The sequence below is a fragment of the Bos indicus x Bos taurus genome, chromosome 9 (genome assembly GCF_003369695.1).
Source record: "Bos indicus x Bos taurus breed Angus x Brahman F1 hybrid chromosome 9, Bos_hybrid_MaternalHap_v2.0, whole genome shotgun sequence".
Classification (NCBI taxonomy): domain Eukaryota; kingdom Metazoa; phylum Chordata; class Mammalia; order Artiodactyla; family Bovidae; genus Bos; species Bos indicus x Bos taurus.
Window position 1 is genome coordinate 79,632,705 of NC_040084.1, and position 23,329 is coordinate 79,656,033.

The following is a 23,329-nucleotide window of genomic DNA, read 5'->3' on the forward strand; positions in this document are numbered from 1 at the left end:
ATTTACAAGATAGTAACTATCAAAGAACTTTGCAAATTGTTCATTACTCTCCAGAAACAAGCTATCTACAAATGTTTAATTCACTAGTGTATACACCCAGCTTAGAACAAAGGCCAAATATCTTTAAGTTTAATGGGTCACTATTCATGTTGAAAAAGCATCTGGTTATTTTATCCAATGTGTCCATATAGAAGCGTAATTTAAAATTTTAAACACATCTCTCCTCTTATGCAAGAATTAAATTCAAAGTTTCTAAAGTCAGAGAGGCTTCTCTGGACGCTATTAATATAATGTGAGGAACTGGAAACGATAATTCCTGAAGGATGCCAAAGGCAATTCATCTCTTTACCTTTTCTCCCAATTAATAAACATCATTTTATTCCTGTTTTTCCCTTTCTACCAGTCCTTAAGCCACAAAAGCGGGGGTCGATGGCGAAACAAAGAGAAGTAAAACAAAATCTCTGGTCCCTCCTGCCAGCAGCCAGCAGAGAGCGCTGGTTCCATAGGCAGCTGGATGGCCGAAGCGCTTAGCTCCTCTCGGCTCTAACCGCTACGTACCAGGCAAACTGAGGTTGTCCCTGCTGCCAACCCGTAGTTGCCTCGCTGTCGCTGAGCAACGGGGAAATGGGTGGGATTTGCCGTGCGCGTTCGTGCGGGCACCCTCCCAGGCGGAAGCGGAAGTGTCGGCGGCCGGCGAGTAGGAAGTGGTGATTCCTGAAGAGGAGATGGCTGCTCTTGCTACACTCCCCCCGCTGCCCCCACAGTTTAAGAGCATACAGCATCATCTGAGGACGGCTCAGGAGCATGACAAGCGAGACCCTGTGGTGGCATATTACTGTGAGTCCTTCCGAGTCTCCGCGGTCCTCCTTGGCCTCCCCTCCCCACCCCCGCCCCCTGGTTCTTAAGGCCGTCCCCGCCTCCCTAGCTTTAGACCTGAGCTTTGACCTCTGACCTGTCCCCGGGGTCCCGCCCTCCTTAGGGATCCCCAAGTTCCCTGCCCGCTCCAGGCCTCAGAAAGGCAAAACCTCGAAAGTACTTTAGCGTCCACCAACTAAATATTTTTAAACGGAATACATGGGCTCATGGACTCTGAAACAGTGTTCTAAAGTTTTCTCCCTGTGTGTACACACAGGAGCTTTCTGTCTCCACTAGGAAATCGTGAAATTAACCTGGGTAGTTAAGTAACTGAGTTGGGGCTGAAAGGAAGATAAGTGTTCCAAAGACAGTAGTGATGTGGGCAAAAGGAAGATTGACTAATTGAAAACATTGTAATGAGTGTGGGTTACTTATGACAACTTGCAGGCCCATTCATAAATAAAGAGTGGCTGCTACAGAACAAACACTTGTATTTACCGATTTGTCCTTCTGCATTTAAACTGCTGTCTTCTACCAGTGAGAACTTGTAGCCTTGATTTTGAGCAATAAATGAGGTTGAGACATTTGGTGACACACTCTCACTTGGGTTGTGATACAGTTGATGAAAAACACAGATCAGACTTGATCACACTTTTTCCTTTGTGCTAAAGACAGTAGTTCCATTATAGGTTATTTTATATTCCACATTCTAACTTTGCTGCAAATAAAACAAGTGACCAAGCAACCATAGTACGCTGAAAAGGATTTTTAACTTTGAGAAGCTCAGTGTAAGGTGTCCTCTTTCATAGACAGTATAAGGTTAGCCGAAATACGGTCCACTGCTATCCCGGCCATAAACCAGGAGTACCCCATTTTCACTCCTCAAATGTGCAAGGCCCTTTCAAACCTCCACATTCTTCCCTTTCTTGGAAATCTACCCTTTTTTCCACTTGGCGAACTCCTTAATTCAGATTCTAACTCAGTGTCACCTCTTCTGTGGGCAGTAAGATGATTACTCTCAAGGCTTTACCTCCTCAGTTTGTTCGGATCATAACAACATTTTTGCGTTATACTTGTTTTTCAGGTTCCTCAAGCAGGGACCATTAGTCATTCATTCAGCTTGTATTTATTGAGATTTTACCTGTATGAGTATTACCAGGCACAGTGCCTACAGCATTCATGAAGCTTACATATTGGGGGGTGGGGGAGGGGTTGGATTAAACAGTAAAATGAGTAAATTTATATAGAATATTATAAGATTGTGAAGAAAATTAAAGCTGGGAAAGAACAGGGAGTACCAGGAGTAGGGTGGTAGGAAGTGAGGGAGGGATTTCATTTTCAGAGTGGTCAGGGAAAGCTTCGCTGAGTTCACATCTGAACAAACTTAACAGGAGTGAAAAGCAAGCTTTGCATCACCTGGGCGAGAGTGCTCTCCATAGAGGGGATAGCAAGTGCAAAAGTCCTGAGGTAGGGGCTTGCTTAAAAGAGGATTAAAGTGACTATTGTAACTAGAGTGAATAGAGCAAGCAGAAAAGCAATGTGATTAAAGTCAGAGAGATTATTTCTTGTAACAATTAAGTGGGAACCCTTGATTCTGTCTAGAAGCAGTCCCTCCATGGGCGCTGTATTCTACACGTTTGTTACTCTCCTGGGACCCTTTATTTCCTGTGTCACTATCTTCCCTTTTTTGCTGTTTCTTCCTAAACTTGCCCCGGTTCCCTTTATTTAAAAAATAAAAGGAGCTCTCACTGTGACATTCCCCTGGAGTTGCAGTCCTGTCGGCCCAGCCTCAAAGCTAGGCTTGAAATAGTTGTCTGTAGTTGTCTTTAGATCCTTACCTCATAGATCTTTTTCAGCCCATTGCAGTCTGGTTTTCAATCCCATTATTTCACTGAAACTGCTCTCAGCAGGGTCAAGAACCATGATTTTTATTGCTAAAACCAGGTGTCACTTAAAAAATATTTTTGTTATGAAGCACTGGAGAAGGAAATGGCAACCCACTCCAGTACTTTTGCCTGGAAAATTCCATGGACAAAGGAGCCTGGTAGACTACAGTCCAGGGGGTCACAAAGAGTCGGACACGACTGAGCCACTTCTCTTTCTTTCTTATGTGCGTGTTAAAGAACATATATAATGTGTACATACAGTTCAAGGAATAGTAAAATGAATGCTAATATATCTACCATGCTTGCTGTGATTAGACTTTCAAATTTTTGCTGATCTGGTGAGTGTGAAATGATGTCTCACTGGAGTGAAATTTGCAATTCACTGAGTCTTAATAAGGTTGAGCATCTTTTCATATGTTAATTAACCATTTGTGATTTCCTATTGAAATACCTACTTATTACTTTTGACCATTTTCTATTTCATTGTTTTAATCTAGCTACTGATCTTTTGGTATTGCAAATGTCTTTTCAAAGTTTATTTGAGAAGTTTGATTTTTGATTTTTCATTCTATTTATGAAATCCTTTGATGTGCAAAAGTTCTTAATTTTAAAATATGACCAATTGAGTAATCTCTAATGATTTATGTTCCGATTTTCTAGGTCTTGATTTCTTTTTGTGTACCTTATTTGAGATTTTGGCTTCCTGAGTTTGTAGATGGGTGTCTTTCATCAAATCTAGAAAATTCTCTACTTTCAATTATTGTTTCTCTGCTATCTCTGTTCTTTCCTTCAATTTTAATTAGACGTGTTGCATTTTCCTCCTTTAGCTTCTTTATCTCTTAATGCTTTGATAGTTTGTGTCCATTTTCTTTCTATGCTGCATTCTGTGTATTTCTCTAGGTCAGTGTTCCCCTTCATATATTGTATAACCCATCTGTTACATTTCTATTAACATTTTCATTTTTTATTTCTAGATGTTCTCTTACTTTGTTTTTAAATCAGCCTCACCATTTCTGATAATCTTTTAACTGTTTCAGAAGCACTCATTTCTTTAAGTGCTTTAAAAATATTTGCATTTATATTTGCTGTCTGATAATTACTGTATAGGTTATATTTTAGATCTGATTCTGCTGTGTAACAAAAAATGGCTTATGACAGTTTTTTTCTTGTAACTTAGGCACTAGAACTACTAAACCAGTACTCTTCAATCTTCAATATGCAAATAATTCTACAGGAATCATTTTCACATTTCGCAACTTCTGTGTTTCTTTCCTGACAAAGTTCCTTTGGTCAGGGTGGCAAAGTAGTATGCTTCCCTTCATTTATTTATTTATTTTTTACTATATCTTGTTCTCAATTGCCCTTTTCCTACTTTAAAGAATAAAAGCAGGCTCTCCTGCATCATTAGTATTTTTATGGTGAATTGTTCTGGAGGAGAAAGTGGAAAATCCTCCAGGGTGTCCAGAAAAAAAGGACAGTTCTAACAAATTACTGCTGTTAGTGAAACCTCCATTTATTAAGCTATTAGATAGAGCTTCCTGTCTTTATGTGTCTTATTTGGAAGAAAATCAGTTAGAGCACAGAATAAGCCTTTATCTAAAAATGCTGGGCATGGGAAACAAAGGATGTGAAAGGAACATTCTAACGTACAGCTTTTTATAAGGGGAGTCACCTGGAGTCATCTCCTTTCAGGAATAATTGGTCAAGAATGAATCTCAGAAGAAGGAGGAATTTTTCTTAGCTATTAGCAGCCATTGTTCAATCATTTTGGATTTTATACAGAGGAGTGCAAAGGCGCAGTTTGCAACCAAGGTCAAGTGCAAGATGGTATGGAGCATGTTGTCCTTGTTCTTGGGGAACATGGTAAGGCCATGTTCAAAACTGGCCTGTGTTGAAATTTCAAAATGGTAAGAGTTTTCATTATATGATCTTAGCGTTTCGTTCTCTGTTCCTTATTAAAGTGTCATTCCTGAGGACAGTTTAGTTCAGTTCAGTCGCTCGGTCGTGTCCAACTCTTTGCGACCCCATGAACCGCAGCACGCCAGGCCTCCCTGTCCATCACCAACTCCTGGAGTCCACCCAAACCCATGTCCATCGAGTTGGTGATGCCATCCAACCATCTCATCCTCTGTCATCCCCTTCTCCTGCCCTCGATCTTTCCCAGCATCAGGGTCTTTTCCAGTGAGTCAGCTCTTTGCGTCAGGTGGCCAAAGTATTGGAGTTTCAGCTTCAACATCAGTCCTTCCAGTGAACACCCAGGACTGATCTCCTTTAGGATGGACTGAGGTAAAAGCAAAAGGGAAATGCTGAAGTGGGAGTAACTTATTTCATTCAGGTGACAAGCTCATATCAAGGTCTGTAGGTTATCAAAATTTTAGTCTTAGAATCCAGAAATGAGAAAGAGTGTGTGGGAACATGTGTTAATGTTTATTTGAATTAGAGAAGTCATATTTTTCTGAAAAAAGTAAGCCTCCAATGGCTGATTGGTTTGACTTGAGCAGTTTTGCCATTTATGTAGAATGGTGAACATTCTCCTCAAATGAGGTAAATTTTCAGCTCTGAAGTGTTTTGCTTTTTTCAGAAATACATTTAAAACAAGTGATAAGATTAAAATATTATGACTTTTTTTTCCTACCAGAGGATGTTGAAACAAACACTATTTCAGTTTTCCGAATCCTGTCTCATTCTTAGAATAAAAAGAAGCCTTTGAAAGCAAATGATGAGTCTTTATAAGGTCTTTTCTGTATACTTCAGAGGAATTGAGAAAATGAATACTCTGATGAAGGGGTGACACATTCTTTTCTAGTCTTAAAACAAATTTTGAGGCAAACCTAATTAAAATGTCAGCTAAGAAAGATTATTAAAAATGTTATTTGATGATAAGTCATGATGTGGTTTTTAGCCTATAACCCAGAAGGAATTTAAAGAATTTGGTAGTTTTGCTGTGACAAAGCTTCCATTCTCATCTGCTGCTTTATGTGAATGAATTTTCTCCCTTGTTAAATTCATAAAAGTGAAAGCAGGAATAGAACCAATACTCTGGTTCGTTATGAGGATAAATCATGTTCATTCATAGATAGGCGGTTTACCTCATGCACTTCCAAGGAAAGTTTACTTTTTATACTTAGCGATTATTAAGATAAATAAAATTCATATTGTTTTAAATGTTACGTCGTTATACATAACAATTGCAAAAACTCAATTCCAGAAGAAACATTTTAACACATAGCACCTTCTCTCAGGAAATTTAATAAAAATTTAAATTTAAATTTTTATATACTTTTGTTGCAGAGCAGTGTGATAGGATAATCAAGTAACACCTTTGAGCTTGCAGATACATTTTTATAATAAAATCCTGTAAAGTACATAGAAATATGGGTTAAAAGAAAATAAGACAGTGTATTCTGACTCTTGAAAAAAATAATTTTTTTATCTGAAAAGATTGTAATAGATACCAAATTGCTATGGTGTTTACAGTTGAAAGAGTGATAAAATTTTTAGATGTCAGTACTTGACATCTATAGTACAGAAATTGCATTTTTTACCTGTTTAAACTTCAGATAAAAAGTAGTAAATGTCAACCTAAAAATGTGTGAAGGGATACATTTCTGTAACCTTAGAGCAAACAAAAATTTTCTAAATTCCTAGAGCAAGGAAGAATTTTTTGTGAGAAGAAAAACTAAAGGTTATTTTGCTAAAGTACTCACTGATTTATAAAAGTTCGGTATTATCTTATATTTCCTCTCTGTATGTTGCGCTCTGCCTGGAATCCCCTATGACTTCCTCTTAATCAAATTTAACTCCTATTGACTCAGTACTTTTTACTTTTTTTCCTTTTGAACTGTGTGTAGCTGGAGTAAGCTATGCATTGGAGGCATTATTCAGACACATTGATAGACACTTAAATGTCTGTCAGTCTTAAATGAATAATCGGGGTTTTCCATCCTCTGGATCACTTTTCAGTATGCATTGTGTTTTGATTTTCAGATATTTGGTTGGTGTTTTTGTTTTCTAATATTTTGTTGATCTCTTAAGTTAGTGGTTTTTTGTGTCATTTTTTGGTCATGCCTCTTGGCTTATGGGATCTTAGTTCTCCAACCAGGAATTTAACCCAGGCCCTCGGCAGTGAGAGCTTGGAGTCTTAACCACTGGACTACCAGGAAATTCCCGACTCAGTATTTTTTGCAGATTGGTTTTCCTGAGCTCATATGATGTCTAGAAATGGTATCAAGTATATCCCTCCTCTTGATCCTCTTGATCCTCTTTACCTTTCAGTCTCCTGGATTCTCTTGAAAGACAGGGATTGATACCTTGTTTTCTCTCACCACCTGACACATAATTGGCATTCATAAATATTTAACGAATGCCATTGTTGTAAATGTTACAAATATTCCAGCCTTACTAGAATATTCACTTTGAGAGCAAGAAATATGTCTTAAATTGATGATCATTGAATCTCTTAACTCCTAATACAGTACCAAAGCCATGGTGGATAATTGGAAATTATGTAGTTTACATGTAATATGTGTTGATTGAATAAATATAGGGTAATTCATAGTTTTTTCACATGCTCTTACTGCAGTAAGGAAACATAATGAAAAGAATCTTGAAGCACAGTATTTCATAGCTTGTGGCTACTAGACTGTCATAGAGATGTCATAGGATGTGCCCTCTGTGCTTCCTCATTTCCAGTATTTTGTGATTTCCAGAAATGATTTAGATCTGGCCTTAATGGGAATACTCTAGTGTGTTATCATTTTTTGTTACCTTAGTATTCCTATATTTCTAAGTTGTTTGATCTTTTATTTTCTTTTTAAGTCAGGAATAAGTGTTGAAATATCATATATCAAATTACTTTTTGACTATATGCTTAGAGTTTACTTCTTCGACCTTTTTAATTAGTAGTAACAAATTATTGAATTTACTCTTACTTGGAACATCTCACTCCTGGAAAAAATTCTGTTAGATTTTTTTTTTCATTAAATTATTTTGAAATAATTATAGATCCACAGTTAGAAGAAATAATACAAAGAGATCTGTGTGACTTTTACTCATTGTGCCCAGTGGTAATATCTTGCAAAGTCATAGTACAGTATCACAGCCAGAATATTGATATTGACACAATCTACCCATCTCTTTTAGACTTACGTAGTTTTCCATGAATTCATTTGTGTATATATCTGTATTTAGCTCTAAATAGTTCTCTCAAGTGGAGGTTCATGTATCCAACACCACAGTGAAGATAGAAGTTGTCTAAGAAGAATCCTTAATGTTAATCCTGTTGCAGCCAGAAGTTTATGCTTTGGGGATGTTCTTTTGTATACTTGTCAATTTCTCACATTTAAAAAATTTAACTTGAGCTAATGTTGATGCGTCAAAGTTTTCTAGAATATCTTTCATATCTGTCAGATTTTCAGATTTATTAGTTAAGAAATTACAAACTTAACCTTCCCTTCCTTTCTTCATACCTGTCACAGTCAGCCCAGTCATCAAATGTTTAAATTTTTACTTACCTTCTTAGTTTCTTTGACATCATACCCTCATCTTACATCTAAGCTATTGAGATAGCTTCCTACCTTCTACTTCAAGCTAAGTGAAAGTTGCTCAGTCGTGTGCAACTCTTTGTGATCCCATGGACTATATAGCCTGCCAGGCTCCTCTGTCCATGGGGATTCTGCAGGCAAGAATACTGGAATGGGTAGCTGTTCTCTTCTCCAGGGGATCTTCCCAACCTAGGGATCAAACCCAGGTCTCATGCATTGCAGGCAGATTCTTTATCGTCTGAGCCACCAGGGAAGCCCCTACTTCAAGCAGGTAGTACCTGTTGCTACCTGAAAGTTCTACTTTAAATGCTCAGTGAAAATAAAATTTTATTCACAGAATAAAAGAAGGATAAAGTTAACTAAACATTTAGAAACCTGTGCTGCACAAGCAGTACAATTAATTTATAAAAGCATTGCATTAGGACAAGAATGTTTCCAATAGATGAAAGACAGAGGGCCAGTGTCCTTAATAGGGAAAACACTCATACAAATCCATTTTAAAAAATGAAAACTATGATCCACATAAATGGACAGAAATGTGTATGTACTACTAAAATAGAGCATACTAATTTTTAACGTTTAGCTGAATTAGTAGCAAGTGTAAATTAAGACGGCATACCATTTTTTGACTAAAGTTATAACTCATACAAAATGAGTATGTGATGAAATTCTCCTTGACATGGCTGTGTGAATTTTTAGAAAGCATTTTATCGGAGTATATAGAATTGTAAAAGTATCTGATGTACAGTAATTCCAGTTTTGAAAAGCTTCTGCCTAGGAAATAATCACTAATATATGAAGAACTTTAGGATTATCTGAACAATTATATACGTTTGTGGCAAGCTCAAAAACAGCCTAAACATATATCATGGTGGAAATGGTTAAGTTTTGGTATATCCATTGCACAGAAAATGATGTAATCATTTAGAAATTAGAAAGCATCTTTTGTAACATGGGGAAAGATTGATATAAAAATGCAGGATATAAAATTATATATATACTATTATTTGAACTTTTCACTGCAAATGGTGACTGCAGCCATGAAATTAAAAGATGCTTGCTCCTTGGAAGAAAAGCTATGAAAACCTAGACAGCATATTAAAAAGCAGAGACCTTACTTTGCCAACAAAAGTCCATCTAGTCAAGGCTATGGTTTTTCCAGTAGTCATGTATGGATGTGAGAGTTGGACCGTAAAGAAAGCTGAGTGCTGAAGAATTGATGCTTTTGAACTGTGGTGTTGGAGAAGACTCTTGAGAGTCCCATGGACTGCAAGGAGATCCAGCCAGTCCATTCTAAAGATCAGTTGGGTGTTCTTTGGAAGCACTGATGCTAAAGCTGAAACTCCAATACTGTGGCCACCTGATGTGAAGAGCTGACTCATTGGAAAAGACCCTGATGCTGGGAAAGATTGAAGGCATACATAATAAACTTAGAGGAAAAAATTGCATCTTTAGGTTTCTGGATAGTTTTCTTTTGTCTTTTTAAAAATTTTCCTATAAGTGGGCATGTTTCATACCATCATTACTAAACAACAAAAGCTTTACTAAAAGCAAAAATATTTTTTAAACACCAATAGTAGCTCCATCTGACTATCAGAAAAAATAAGTGCCTTTAGTGATAACTCATGATTTGAACATGGCATCATCTTCTGTAATTTTAATCAAGCTGAATTTCACTCCATTTCTAGAACCTGACTGACCTTCTGTTGTCTCCAGACCTTCCAACATTGTTCTCCAGCCCTTGACACCTCTTCCCCTCCTTACCAAATCCACTCCATTTTTACCCTTAAGATTCTAGCTTAAATGTCACTTTCTCTGGGAGGCTTTGTCTTAAACTCCCTGGTTTTAAGATGCATCATCTCTCGGTCCTCATTGTGCCTTGTATGGCTTTATCTTCATTGCTTTTCATATGCCTGCTGTCCCTTCTAGAGTGTAAACTTAAGGAGACTGTACCCTGCTAGGGCCTCTTGATTCATTCACTGTACCAGGTAGTGCTCGGCCACTAAAGATACTTACACAATAAGGAATAGATACTCCAAAAATGATGAATTGATCTGACTTTTGAGGCAGCCATGGTCCCCATAGCTACACCTTATAGTTGTCATGGAATAAAGAGGCCAGATAACTAACATTCATGGAGCTTTTGGCATTCGTAACGGTCCTTTTCTTCTGGGTATCTGATTTGAACCTTATAGTCATCCTGGTCCTTCTGTTACTAAGTGATGGAACCGGAACCTGAATGACAGATGCTAGATGAGAAGTGGGTACATGAAAAATTGTTGAGAGTAGGTAGTAATTAGAATAGCAGTTACAGAGTGAAGGTAAAGGGACTTGTTAAATCAGTGGGAAAACAAAGGGAACCAGTGCAGTAATCTGGAAGATCCCTGATAAGTGGAGAGTGGAAATGAGGACAGGCTTGATGTTACTGACATCAATTTCTGAGCTTTGTATGTCTCTCTTTTTTTTTTTTTTGCCTTAATGAAGCCAGAAAATATTTGAGTTCCTACTAAACATAGGCACCATATGATAAATATTTTGATTCTGTGACATTTGATGTTGTGGATAAAGCAAAAACTAGAAAGATTCCTTCCCTTTAAACTGTGTGTTGATATTTAGTATCAATATCAACTATCAACACATAAAGTTCATATTAAATATCAACATACAAAGTTTCAGATTTGGTTTTTAAAAGTTTCCTCTAGGGGGTGGTATTGTACAATTAATAGACATTCAGTGACCATGTATAAATGTTCTTTGAGAGTCATTTCTTTATATGACCATAGGAAAATCAGATGTGGTTGTTCAGGAAGTTGAAAATACATATGGTATATTTCATATACAAGATGTCATAGGACACCAGTGTAAATGTTTAAAGGCTAAATAATAATGAATTTTTATTGATGGTGATAAGCTACTTGGATATTAGGATTAATAATCAGTTGCCTGTTATTTGCTGTTAATCACATAAATTGATTTTAATGACTAATAAATTTGACTAAGCCAATTAAAGATAAGCAGTTTTTTTGTGCTGGTTTCTGAATCTGTAGCAACTAATTTGAGCTCATAGTCCTTTTGTCTAAGTATGTATCATTTCTTTTTTGTAAGCTGACTCCAGATACTTTACTGTAGCATGACAGGTTAATAATAAAAACCTCGGAAAGTTGGACTGCTGACTTATCCATTAACATTCCATTTCTTTTTTTATTTTGCAAACATATTTGCAGACATGAATTTTATATTGTAGAATAGTCATTTTAATAATTACTCCTGTTTTGAGTAAATCGTTTTGGTTTTAGACTCTTTAAGCTAACACACACATACACACACACACTAGCAGTACAGTAACTTGTCACAGGCTGTGTGTGTGTGCTCAGTTGCTTCGGTCGTGCCCGACTCTGTGACCCCATGGACTGTAGCCCTCCAGGCGCCTCTGTCCATGGAATTCTGTCAGCAAGATACTGGAGTGGGTTCCCATGCTCTCCTTCAGGGGATCTTCCTGACCCAGGGCTCGAACACGTTGGAGGCGAATTCTTTACCAACTGAGCCATCAGGGAACCCCTGTCACAGTCAGCTACTATATAAAATCGCATTTCACATATTAGTTTAGAACTTACTTTTCCCTTCTCTTGTCCTTTGGCTGTAGTTATCATATATTTCAATTATAAACCTGTAAACCCTAGAATGTAGTTATTTTTTAATTGTCCTTCTTAAAAAGAAATTTATAAAATGAGGAAATAAAATTTTTAGTATATTCCCGCATAATTACCATTTTCAGCATTCTTCATGCCTTTGTAGTTGGTTTTAAATATGGTGTCATTTTTTTGCCTGTTGAAAAGTTTATCATTTCCTTAATAGGATTGTCACCAATTCTATCAGCTTCTATGGTGTGAAACAAGCTTTTATTTTCATCCTTATTGAAAGATAATTTTGCTGGGCAAAGAATTCATCAATCATTTTTGCCACTCCTCCCCACCTTTAAGGGGGTGGACTCCAGTTACATATATGTTAGAGCATTTGATGGTTCCCCATACCTCACTGAAACTCTGGTTTTGTGTTTGTTTTCCTTTTCAGTCTTTTTACTCCCTGCTTTATTTTAGGTAGTTTCTACTGCTGTGTTCTGAAGTTCATTAGTTTTTTTCTTTTATGATATCTAAACTACTATTAATCCTGTCCAGTAAACTTTTCATTTTTATATTTCATTTCTGGATGGCCCTTTTGTGTTCCTTTGTGTATGTTCTATCTCCTCATTTTATTCATGGTTTCCATAAAATACTTCAAAATGATTTCCCAGTATTTTAATGTCATCATCTGCTATTTCCATTATTTTGTCATTGTTTTATTTTTTTATGTTCACATTCTTCCTCTGTTGCCATCATTAGTGATTTTTGATTGATTGAGGGACAAAGTGAATTTTAAGTTCTTGAATGTCTGTTCTTTGAAGGGATTAAATGCAACCAGCAATTAATTGCTGTTCAGTTTAATTCTTTGGTGCCTTGTTTTGTTTTTAGCTTTGGGGGGCAGTTCTAAAGTACTCCTTGCTTTAGGGACAGGTTAACCCTGTTTTATTTGGGGGCTGTCTACAGAATATCCTGGGTAAACCTCTGGGGCTCTCTGCTCCTTTTGGTTGGAACTTGAATGCATCCCAGCCCTGTGTGTGCCTTGGGAATAGTCCAGCTCACAGCTTCTGTTCGCTCTTTGGCCTGCGGCGTTTTCTCCTTCACATACACATGGCAGTGTTCACCTGAGCCTCAGGATAAACTCCTGTCTTTTCTGTGTAGCTCCAAACTCTTCAGAGCTCTGCCCCTCCATTTACAGCTGCCTCAGTCTCCCTGAACTCCAGTCCGTTTTCTCAACTCAGAGCACTGTGTTCTGTTTAGGATTCCCTTCCTACTCCTTAGACTGGGATGTACCTCCAGGCAGAATGCTAGGCTGATATTGGTGTCATCTCATATGTTTCCTTTCTTCAGATGTCCTAATCTTACCATGTCTGTTTCCATTGTCCAAAAAACTCTTTTATATATTTTGTCTAGTTTTCTTTGATTGTTCACAGTAGGATGGCAAATATTACTCCTTATGGCCAGAGTTAGACTCTGTGTTGTTATTTTAGTAATCAGATCATCACTATTATTTACTAAGTACCAGCACAGTCTTTTAGTAGGAATTCAGAAGGAGCTAACTTTTCTTAAAGCTATTATATTATGACAGAAGCTCTAAAAATACTTAATGAAGGAATGAGTGAAGTATATACCCTTTATTAGGATATATTCATTCATACTTTGTTTTTATTTTAATTTTGTCCCTTCACAAAGACAATACTAACCATAGAGCGGTATTTATAATATACTTATGAGTAGAATAATATATTTGGTTCTATTTACTGGAATAAAATTTGGCTTTATTCCTACTTGAGTGCTATATTTATTTAACCGACTAGTACATCACTCTTAACAATTGCTTTTATGTGCCTTTTGTGTCTATATATCATGCATTTCATATTTTTAGATTTCTCATGTATAAATGAGGATGTCATAGAATGTTAATGTTTAGATTTAATGAAACTTTGAAGTATACATGCCTTGAGGATTAGTAAATATTTGTCTCCTAAATGCTTCACATTAAAGTTAGGTTGGAAAGTATTTAATCCTTTTGCAAATATGCCTCATTACTCATCTTTTAAAAATATTTATTCATAAAAATAAACACATTTCCTTGATGAAATAAATATATTTCCCTATAGGTGATTCTAGCTACATATTTATTCTGTTTTACTAGGTAATTTTCCATGTTGGACATCAATTTTTCTTCATACTGCTGCTTCTACAATGAATTACTTGTCCTGAACAGAGTTTTATATAAAAGTAGTCCTTTTTCCCATCTGTATGACTAAAAGATCTTTTGGTGTATAAATTTTCATAAGTAGATTTAACATTTTTTCACTGTATTAATATTAGAAAATGTGTCTTGTTGTACAACTACAAATTGTAAACCATGTAAGATACTCAGAAATATAGAAGCTAGGCAAATTTGTACTTAAATCTTTTCAATTTTGAGAAGATTCTTTCCAGTCCTTCAATTAAAGGTGTTACTTTGTAATAATGTCCTTGTAGTTGCAAAGACTGAATATGCATATAAGCCAAGAAGAAAATGCGTGTAAGTGAAACCATTAAACTGTGTTGTCATTGCACTGTATTTCAAGTGTCAGCCACTTGTATTAAGGTTAGCTTTTAGACGGTAAGAAGCTTATATTATATTTGTGTTGTGAAGAAAATTGATGATGGTTGTGGTGGTAGTGAATTGGGAATAAATCTGATTCTCACTTCAAAGGAGATACCGATAATCTCGATTTTTATTATGAGCAATGGTGGAAGTAGTTAAAAGTAACAAATCAGAAACAAAATTGAACTTTTTACATAGGAATAAATAACATTCTCTTGATAACAAGAAAATACTGATTAGTTTTCTGTGTGTTTGCTTAATGGACTTTTACCGTTGCTGGATAGCCATTTATTTCCACGGTTGCTCTATTAAATAGCTCACTATGCTCCATAGATGGTAGAGTTCATATACTGTCCACTTGGTAATAAAATAAGGAGAAAGACCTCCCAGGGAAATGAAGCTCACTCCTCTATTTCCTCACATTGTGTTACTATGTTGACTAATAGTATATATAGACAGTAAATAATTAACTGATGTCTATTTAATTTTCTGTGTGTATGTTTGGGTGAGGGTTTGCTTGAAATATGCTTGAAATGGTCATTTGAGAGGTTGAGAAAATAAGGAAATCAGTCTTTACACAATTAATATAAAATGTCTTCAGAGAATGCCAAAATAGGAAAGAAGATGAGACACAAAACAGAGAGCTTAAAGATTAGTTTCAAACCAGATGTTTCACACAGGACATAAAATGTTGGCATGTCATAAAAATATGTATGTTTAAAAAACTGTAGCTTGCTCAGTTTGTAGTGATGGAAAGTATATTTTACTTGCTCAAATAAATAATACTGGAATATTCAATATGAAAAAGTATTAAGCTAATTTGAGGTTGATAATTCTAATATTTATAGTGATGCTGATCTGTCTGTGGTCTGTGTTGCTGGTATGTAGATGCAGGGAGAGAGGATTGTTGGGCTTATGTATGAGTGTACGTTTGCCAAAGGAATGTAATAAAAAGATTCAGGGTTTAGAGATAGGGCAGTAAAGTCCTAGAAAAATCTGTCATAAAATCAAAGCTAGTTACAGAAGGAAGTTAAAGGAGAAAAGACTGATTGTAATGAAGAAGTAGGGAGACACCAATGAACTGGAAGCCTGTTGTAACAAACAGAGTTTAAAGTTGGAAGAAAAGCAGTTATGTTTAGAGTGAGTACATGGTATACTGATATTAGCAGTACAGCAGTTTGAAATGGTAATTTAGTTATGAGGTTACTGGCATATAAGGGAGAGTCCGTACAGTTATGGAAATCAGTATTGATAAGAACTGAGAGCACAGCACTGTATATGCATTAGAAATAGATTTGCTTTCTTATTGCAGAAAATTCAGAATTACAATGCATAAGTAAAGTAAGGATTTATTTCCTCATTTAAAAAAAAGTCTGATATTGGCAGTACCCAGTACCAATTCCATGAAATCATCAGGGACCCAGGCTTTTTCTGACTTCAAATCTATAAACCAGCACATGATTACCAAAGTCGCCTTGTGGTCCAAGCTACCTACTAGAGTTTCAGTCGTCCCATTTCTGTTCTAGGCAGGAGGGAGGAGAAAGGGGAATGAGTCATTTCCTTTCCCCTGCCATCATTCCCGTTTTACAGTCCTTCCAGAAGTCAGTCTCAACCACTTCTGGTTATATGATATTTGTCTTAGGTAACAGCATGGCCATATTTTGCTTTGAGGAATAGTGGAAAATGTACTGTTTTGGCTAGCTATATTACAACTCCCTAGTAATATAGGAGTCTTGTTAGTAAAGAAGACAGGGAGAAAGGATGCAAATAGGCTGCTAGCTGTCTCTGTCACAAGGCAGCAAAATTTTAAGATGGTGGAAAGATAAGGAAAGACCCTGAGATACATGAGCAATTACAAGCATAACAGTCCAGTGGAAGAGAATGGGTGAGCACTAGACCAGTGTATTTAGAAAGCCTTGAGAGAATACTGTAATAGTGGGATGCAAAAAGAAAACCAGTCATACTTGCCAACTCTTCTCTTAAATACTAGAAGGAATGTAAGAGAATTAAAACTCATTACTTGAGAGAACTGCAAAGAAAATGATTTCTTAAGTGACATTTAGGTTTTAATTAAGACAAAGAGGAAGAAGGAATCTGAGGAGAGGTAAGACAGTTTGCTGATTCTTCAGAATTGTTTCAACTGTTTTTTCAACAATAGTTCCAGGGAGTATGGTAGAAGGAATAGGGCTGTGTGGAGAAACATGGACTTGGTTGGGGCAAAAAGTATAGTTTACAGTTGAGAGGAGTAAGGATGCAATGAGCAGTGATGCTCAACCTTTTGCTTATCTACCCTCAAGTTTAAAATAATTAAACATGAATCTCCAATATTATGTAACTTTATAAATAATTTTTCTGTATTGATGTACTATACATACATACATACATACATACATACATATATGTGTGTGTGTGTGTGTGTGTGTATATATATATATATATATATAATAAAAATACTACATGTGCCTGACTCTGCAGCCCCATGAACTGCGGCCTGCCAGGCTCCTCTGTTGATGGGATTTTCCAAGCAAAGATACTGGAGTGGTTTGCCATTTCCTTCTCCAGGGGATCTTCCTGACCCAGGGATCAAACCCTGGACTCCTACACTGCAGGCAGATTCTTTACCTGCTGAGCTACCAGGGAAGCATATAAAAGAAAAGTACAAAGGATGAGATAAACATATCAATAAAAGGCTAATATTTTCTTCCCACACTCCAGCCATTCCCTGGACTCTTATGGGTCTCAAAGTCTGCAGCCTCAGTAGCTTAGGGTGAGAACTGTTAGGGGAAATAGAAGCAGCCTGGCACAGAATTTACCCCTACACTCAGCTAAAAGCCTTCCCCTTAAAAATAAGAGCAAGAACACTTAAAAGTCTTCAGAAAATTTTGGTAATACATTAAGACATAATAAGATTAAATTTCAAGGAAGAAAAAGCATATTATCAGTTATAGGTATTATCATGTGAGGAGATGACATTTGATCTGTAATCTCAGTAAAATCAAATAGCCAAGATATATAAAAAGTAAAAACATACTAAAGACGAATCATCAGACAAATCATTAGAGAAGGAAAGAATTTTTTACCACTTGCATTTGGGACAGATACCAGACTGAGGTAGATGCTAGTTATTAAATAGTTAGATTTGAAAAAGCAGAGGAAAAACTGGAAAAATTATGTAACTGAATTTCCAGTTTCTTGGAGATAAAGAGCTTTCCAAGCTTAGAGTTGATAGAAAAATCACTTTGGGTACATAAATATTTTAAGTTTCTGTATTTTAAAACAACATTCAAAAATTGAAAGATGGCATAATACTTGCATCCAAAATGTTTATTTTCCACAGAGCTCATGTGATGTACTTTTAATAAAAGAAATACAGCAAAAATGCTAGAAGAAAAGACCTGACAGCTCACTAAGAGGATGTGTTGGGGAGTTCTGTCACAGTTATAACAAAAGAAGAGCTGACTAAAACAGATATGAAGCTTGAACAACTCAAGAGATGACTGGTTTAAAAAGGGGAGGGTGATCAGCCATGCTTTTAAAAGGCATGGCATGGGGAGAGGTGATTCAAACCTAGTTCTCAAACGACCTGGGTATGTTATTAAATATGCCTGGTTAAAAGAAAGAGAAAAAGAAAATTTTGTCACATTGTGATCAAAGCAATGAATATAATAAGTGGGTTTCTATTTTTGCTTCCAGATTAGATTTTTTGTGTGTCATTAATACCCAGTGCTGGGTATTGTACAGTAAAAATGAAAGTATCATGCTTTTTACATTGTGAGTCAGTGTAAACCAGGACAGGTCTTTAAGAAACTCCATTTTTGCTTCTCATTGATAACTGGATGAATCAAAACCCTAAATTTGGTACAGAAATAAATACATTAATAAATTAAACTTCAAGCTCTGTGAGAGAACCCTAAAAGCCTAAGCCTTTAAAAGTAGTTCCTTCAGACACAGATATTGAATTTAAACACACTCAGAATACATGATTGTATTATTTGTATATTAACACATCTTTAAAGAAGGTGTGAATTGGAAATCATGAGAGTAACTAACAGCTTGCCATGTTCTAAAGCTGTAGCAAATAAAGCCACGATAGATAGTAGACTAACAAGTAACAAAGCAAGATAGACAGTATACAGAGTTGGGGCCTTTTGTCCCATGAAAATTTAATATATGATAATGAATGACAAAAGTGGCATTTAAAGCCATCAGGCAGAATGAGCTGTTCTTTCATTCATGTATTTTATCTATTCAGAAAATGTTTGTCGAAGGCCAAGGACTGTTGCAGATGCCGGGGATCCATCAGCAAACCAAGTAGACTACAATTGCCATTATCATGGAGTTTAAGTTGGAGTTGGAGAATCTTCGAAGAAATAGGTTGAATGATTCCCTGCTGAGGAGAAAAGACTAGAGCAGGAAAGGCGATAGTGTTCACAAGATTCCACTTGGGGGTGTGGGGGACAGGATAGCCCTCTTTCCTACTGTATAAGGAACTGCCGCAAGGCAGTTTGTTAAAAAGAAAGCGACCAAACAGAAAATTTGATGAAATTTTTGTTTTGATAGTTATTCTGCATTCATAAAAGAGGATATAGAGGTCTTCAGTACACCTCTAAGACCTTGAGTAGTGAAAATGCAAAATCAAAAGTGAGATAACACAGTCCTGAGACTGATAGGACGTTTAATACCAGTTTTTAATTTAATGTCAGTTTTTTGCGAGTTTGGGAGAAATGGCTGCTTGCATGTGTTGTTGTAGCTGTAACTGCATAGTGGTGATTTGTTTTGAAGGACAGTTGAAGAGTAGCTGTTCAAGTGAGAAAGGTACACATACTGCAAGCCAGCAGTTCTCCTTGATGTCTCCCAACGGGAACTCACGAATGTGCACTCAAGAAGGTCTGGTAGTGCAGCATGGCTTATAATGATGAAAATCTGAGAACTACCCCGTTGTGCTTTAGTTCAAATGTCGTGTCCATACTGTGGAGCCCTGTAGGGCTACGCAAATCTTCAGAGCATAGTGTTGAAACTGAGAGGAAAATTACAGGCAATATGTATACATACTGGTGGTAATAATTGCCACCGAACTTCACCGCTCTCATCACTGAGAACGCTGTTTAGGGTTGTGGTTTCAGAGAAGTTTTTAGCTTCACCCTTATCTGTAATATTTTTATTATTTTTTTTCAAGAGATGGTATTATTGTAGCCACACATTCCAGGAAACAAACTCCCTCAGAAGGACAATGCAGATAATGGAGTTCAGTTTATTACACCGATGGGCCCAAGGCAGAGTCTCCTCTTAGCCAAGGACCCCAACCAGTTTTTGTGAAAACCTTATATACCCTAAGTGTACGTGGTCAAACCCACCTCCCCGAAGTCTCTGAAATTAGTCTGAAGAAAGGAAAAGAAAGATGCAATCAAAGTTAACCCGTGATTCATATGCCTTAAGCCTAGGTAGTTAACAGTGGACAATTATCAATAGACCTGTGGTTATACCCCAATAAGCATAATAGAATTTATGATTCTATTTGGTTACACAGATAATTAGGGTATTCTTTTAGGCGACAGAGACTCTAGGTACGAGCCCTGGGGCTCTTCCATCCGGGGGTCTGGTTTTCCAGTTGATATGTCATTTCCATAGATACTGGGCATATAGCTCAAAGTCCACAGTCTGGCCCAAGATGGAGTCCTGCTTTTGAGATGGAGCCTGTTCTGTCTGTTTCCTCCTTCAATATGTTTATTTTTACGTGTATACATAAAAATGACCAAAACAATTCTCCCCATTAACCTCAGCTCAAGTGGCATTTCCCCTCTCCCAACGCATATTGTGTATTTTATCAGTTATCACGTATCTGGCCCTTGGCAAGTGCTCCTATACACAAGGTTGTTTTTCTGAATGCCCCCATTTATCCACTAAATTTAAATTGCAGGTTCTTTTGACAGCCTCAGACTGATCCTTTTATTTTAAATATAATGTAAAAAGAGAAGGCCTTCCTTCATAGAAATGTGTTATCATCATCATGAATCTTGTATTCTTTGGATAGTGTTTTTGTGTTTGTTATATTTGTGAATAAGATCCATAGTAAATTAAAGTTTTATTTCTAAATTCACTTAAATTTTAAATTATTTATTAGAGACAAAACATATTTTAAACATTCAGTCCTGGGAATTATTCATATCATTGTATTTTTCTTTATAGGTCGATTGTATGCGATGCAAACTGGAATGAAAATTGATAGTAAAACTCCTGAATGTCGTAAATTTCTGTCAAGGCTAATGGATCAGTTAGAAGCTGTAAGTTGAACACTGAACATTTTTCTGATTAATGTTTATAATGCCATTTTATTTGTGTGTGTGTGTTATTGTAGCTCTAACTGTTGGTAGCAATCAGCAGCGTCATTATAGCTGAGGAAAAAGTAGACAATTTTTTTTACATTTACATTATAGTGCTTAGGGAGTTGAAGGAAAAGTTGGTTTCAGTATCTTTCCCTATACATTATTTCTTGTTCCAGGTTATTGTAGACCTTTGAATCATTCTTTCATAAGTAATGAATCATTTCTAACCTTCCTTCATGCACTCACAAGGATGACTGATTAGAAATTCTTAAATAGCTCTTATAATAATAAAATGGGGGACCTCCCTGGCAGTCAGGTGGTTAAGACTCTGCTCTTCTACTGCATGAGGGGTGGGTTTGATCCTGGTGAGGGAACTGAGATCCCACATGCCACTGATACTGCTCCTGCTGCTGCTGAGTCGCATCAGTCGTGTCTGACTCTGCGACCCCAGAGACGGCAGCCCACCAGGCTCCACCGTCCTTGGGATTCTCCAGGAAAGAACACTGGAGTGGGTTGCCATTTCCTTCTCCAATGCATGAAAGTGAAAAGTGAAAGTGAAGTTGCTCAGTCGTGTCTGACTCTTCGCGACCCCATGGACTGCAGCCTACCAGGCTTCTCTGTCCATGGGATTTTCCAGGCAAGAGTACTGGAGTAGGGTGCCATTGCCTTCTCCGCCCACATGCCACAAGGCACAGCAAAAAAAAAGAAAAGAAGTGGGCTATTTATTTAGTGAAAAAGACAACAAGGCAAGTTTCCTATCGTCTCTTCCTCCCACTCTTAGTCCTGTGACAGGATACTCTTATGGTCCAAGCATTCTCCTCTGCCAGCAGAAATGTGGTAGGTGAACTATGATGTAACATCACAGATTGTGTAGAGGCACCAATCCAGGGAAAACTGAATGCATTTGATTGGGTATCAATATATCAGGAAGGCAATGCTATAGTAATTTCACTTAGCATTAAGGGCTCCACCCTGTGCCTCCCAGTCTCTTTTTTAACAGTGTCAAGGTCTACTCATTGCTTCATCTCCTCCCTGGGTTGGGAAGATCCCCTGGAGGAGGGCATGGCAACCTACTCCAGTATTCTTGCCTGGAGAGTCCCTTGGACAGGGGAGCCTGGTAGGCCACAATCCATGGGGTCACAGAGTCAGACACGACTGAGTGACTAACAAGAGAATTAGAAACCTAAATATTTATTTGACCAGTTGCATTATTTTGTTTAGAGAAACAAAACTTAAACATTAAAAATCAAAACACTTAAACCAGTCAGTCCAGAATCTTTCAGATCAAAGTCTTAGTTGTATGAAGCAGCCATGGATAAGAGTGTTCTTTCTACCCTGGTATGGGTGTCTGACCTTCTGAGGCTGTCATCTTCTGCTATTATCTACCCAAGGTAGGCCTGGTGGCATCACTGATGACCACTCAGCTGCCCTTGGAACCTGTCTGGCCTTCTGCTTCTAACACTGCTTCTGTGAATGCAGGAAAAGTTTGAGTACTCTTGGGAGTGAGGTTAGGAGGTGGACGAAAGAATGTGTCTGACAGGTAGCAGTACTTTGTAAAATACCATCTCTTACAGACATTAATATAGAATAAACCTCTATTAATTTTACAGCTTAACAATAATAGGTGAAATAACAACAGCTTATGGATAAGACAAAACTTAAATGGTTCTTTATAATACACAAAATGTAAAATCACATTTATAAAGGGACTTACCAGGAATTTTTTATTATCTACATTAAATAACAAGGAAGTTTATTCCATGGTGAGAACGTACCTGCTTGTATTATTATAATGTTTATAGTTGGTACACTTCAGGTATATTATGTTATTGCTGCCAGACATTTTATGTTGAGGATGAGATTAAATGGCATACTCCCACTAAATTTTTCTAGAAATAAATTGCCTCTCCAATTAAATTATTTCACAATGTGGATACAGTAAACTAGTGTTACATGTGGGACTTTTTTTTCCCTGTTTTTGTTGGGAGTAAGGATGCCCAGATGTCCTTAAATTCCAATATTCAGTCTCTTCCGGGCCTTAATTATGAGAATATTTACTTTGATGATTTTATGAAAAATTCTGTGGCTTTTTCTAAATTTAATTCTTTATAATGTTCTTTACAATAGTGTGATATTCAGATCTAATATTCTAGAAGGTCATTTTATTCCAATATGACAGTCTCAGTAAAATATAGGAATTAAATTTGTTGTTTTTAAATTACTTTTTCTGTGTGTAGGGAAGGGATGTACTGACTGGAAATTTACATGGGTGTAAATTGTGTTGATTTGAGGTGTATATTTGACTAAATTTAACAGTGTGCTCTGAGAGATACTTTTTAGGATATAATGATCCTTCTCATTGTATTTTTCTATATTTGATAGGAGATATTGAAATAGGAGTAAATTAAAAATTTAAATTATATGGCTAGGAAAGAATTTTTTAACTCCATTTTTCTTGTACATTTGAAATATTTGTCTGATGCTTTACATAGATAGTTGGGCATGT

The 23,329-nt window shown here is 36.7% G+C and overlaps 1 protein-coding gene across 2 annotated transcripts in view; it reads left to right on the forward strand.

Moving 5' to 3' along the window:
- Window positions 1-665: 665 nt before the first annotated feature.
- The window catches only part of VTA1 (vesicle trafficking 1), a 70,499-nt gene continuing 47,835 nt past the window's right edge, over window positions 666-23,329 (forward strand). The window contains exons 1-2 of one of the 2 annotated variants that reach the window (XM_027551720.1): window positions 666-837; window positions 20,687-20,781. In XM_027551720.1, coding sequence (XP_027407521.1) covers window positions 726-837; window positions 20,687-20,781 — 207 coding nt within the window. In that variant the 5' untranslated portion in view covers window positions 666-725. The remainder of the gene's footprint in view (window positions 838-20,686; window positions 20,782-23,329) is intronic. The other variant, XM_027551719.1, reaches the window with a different exon arrangement.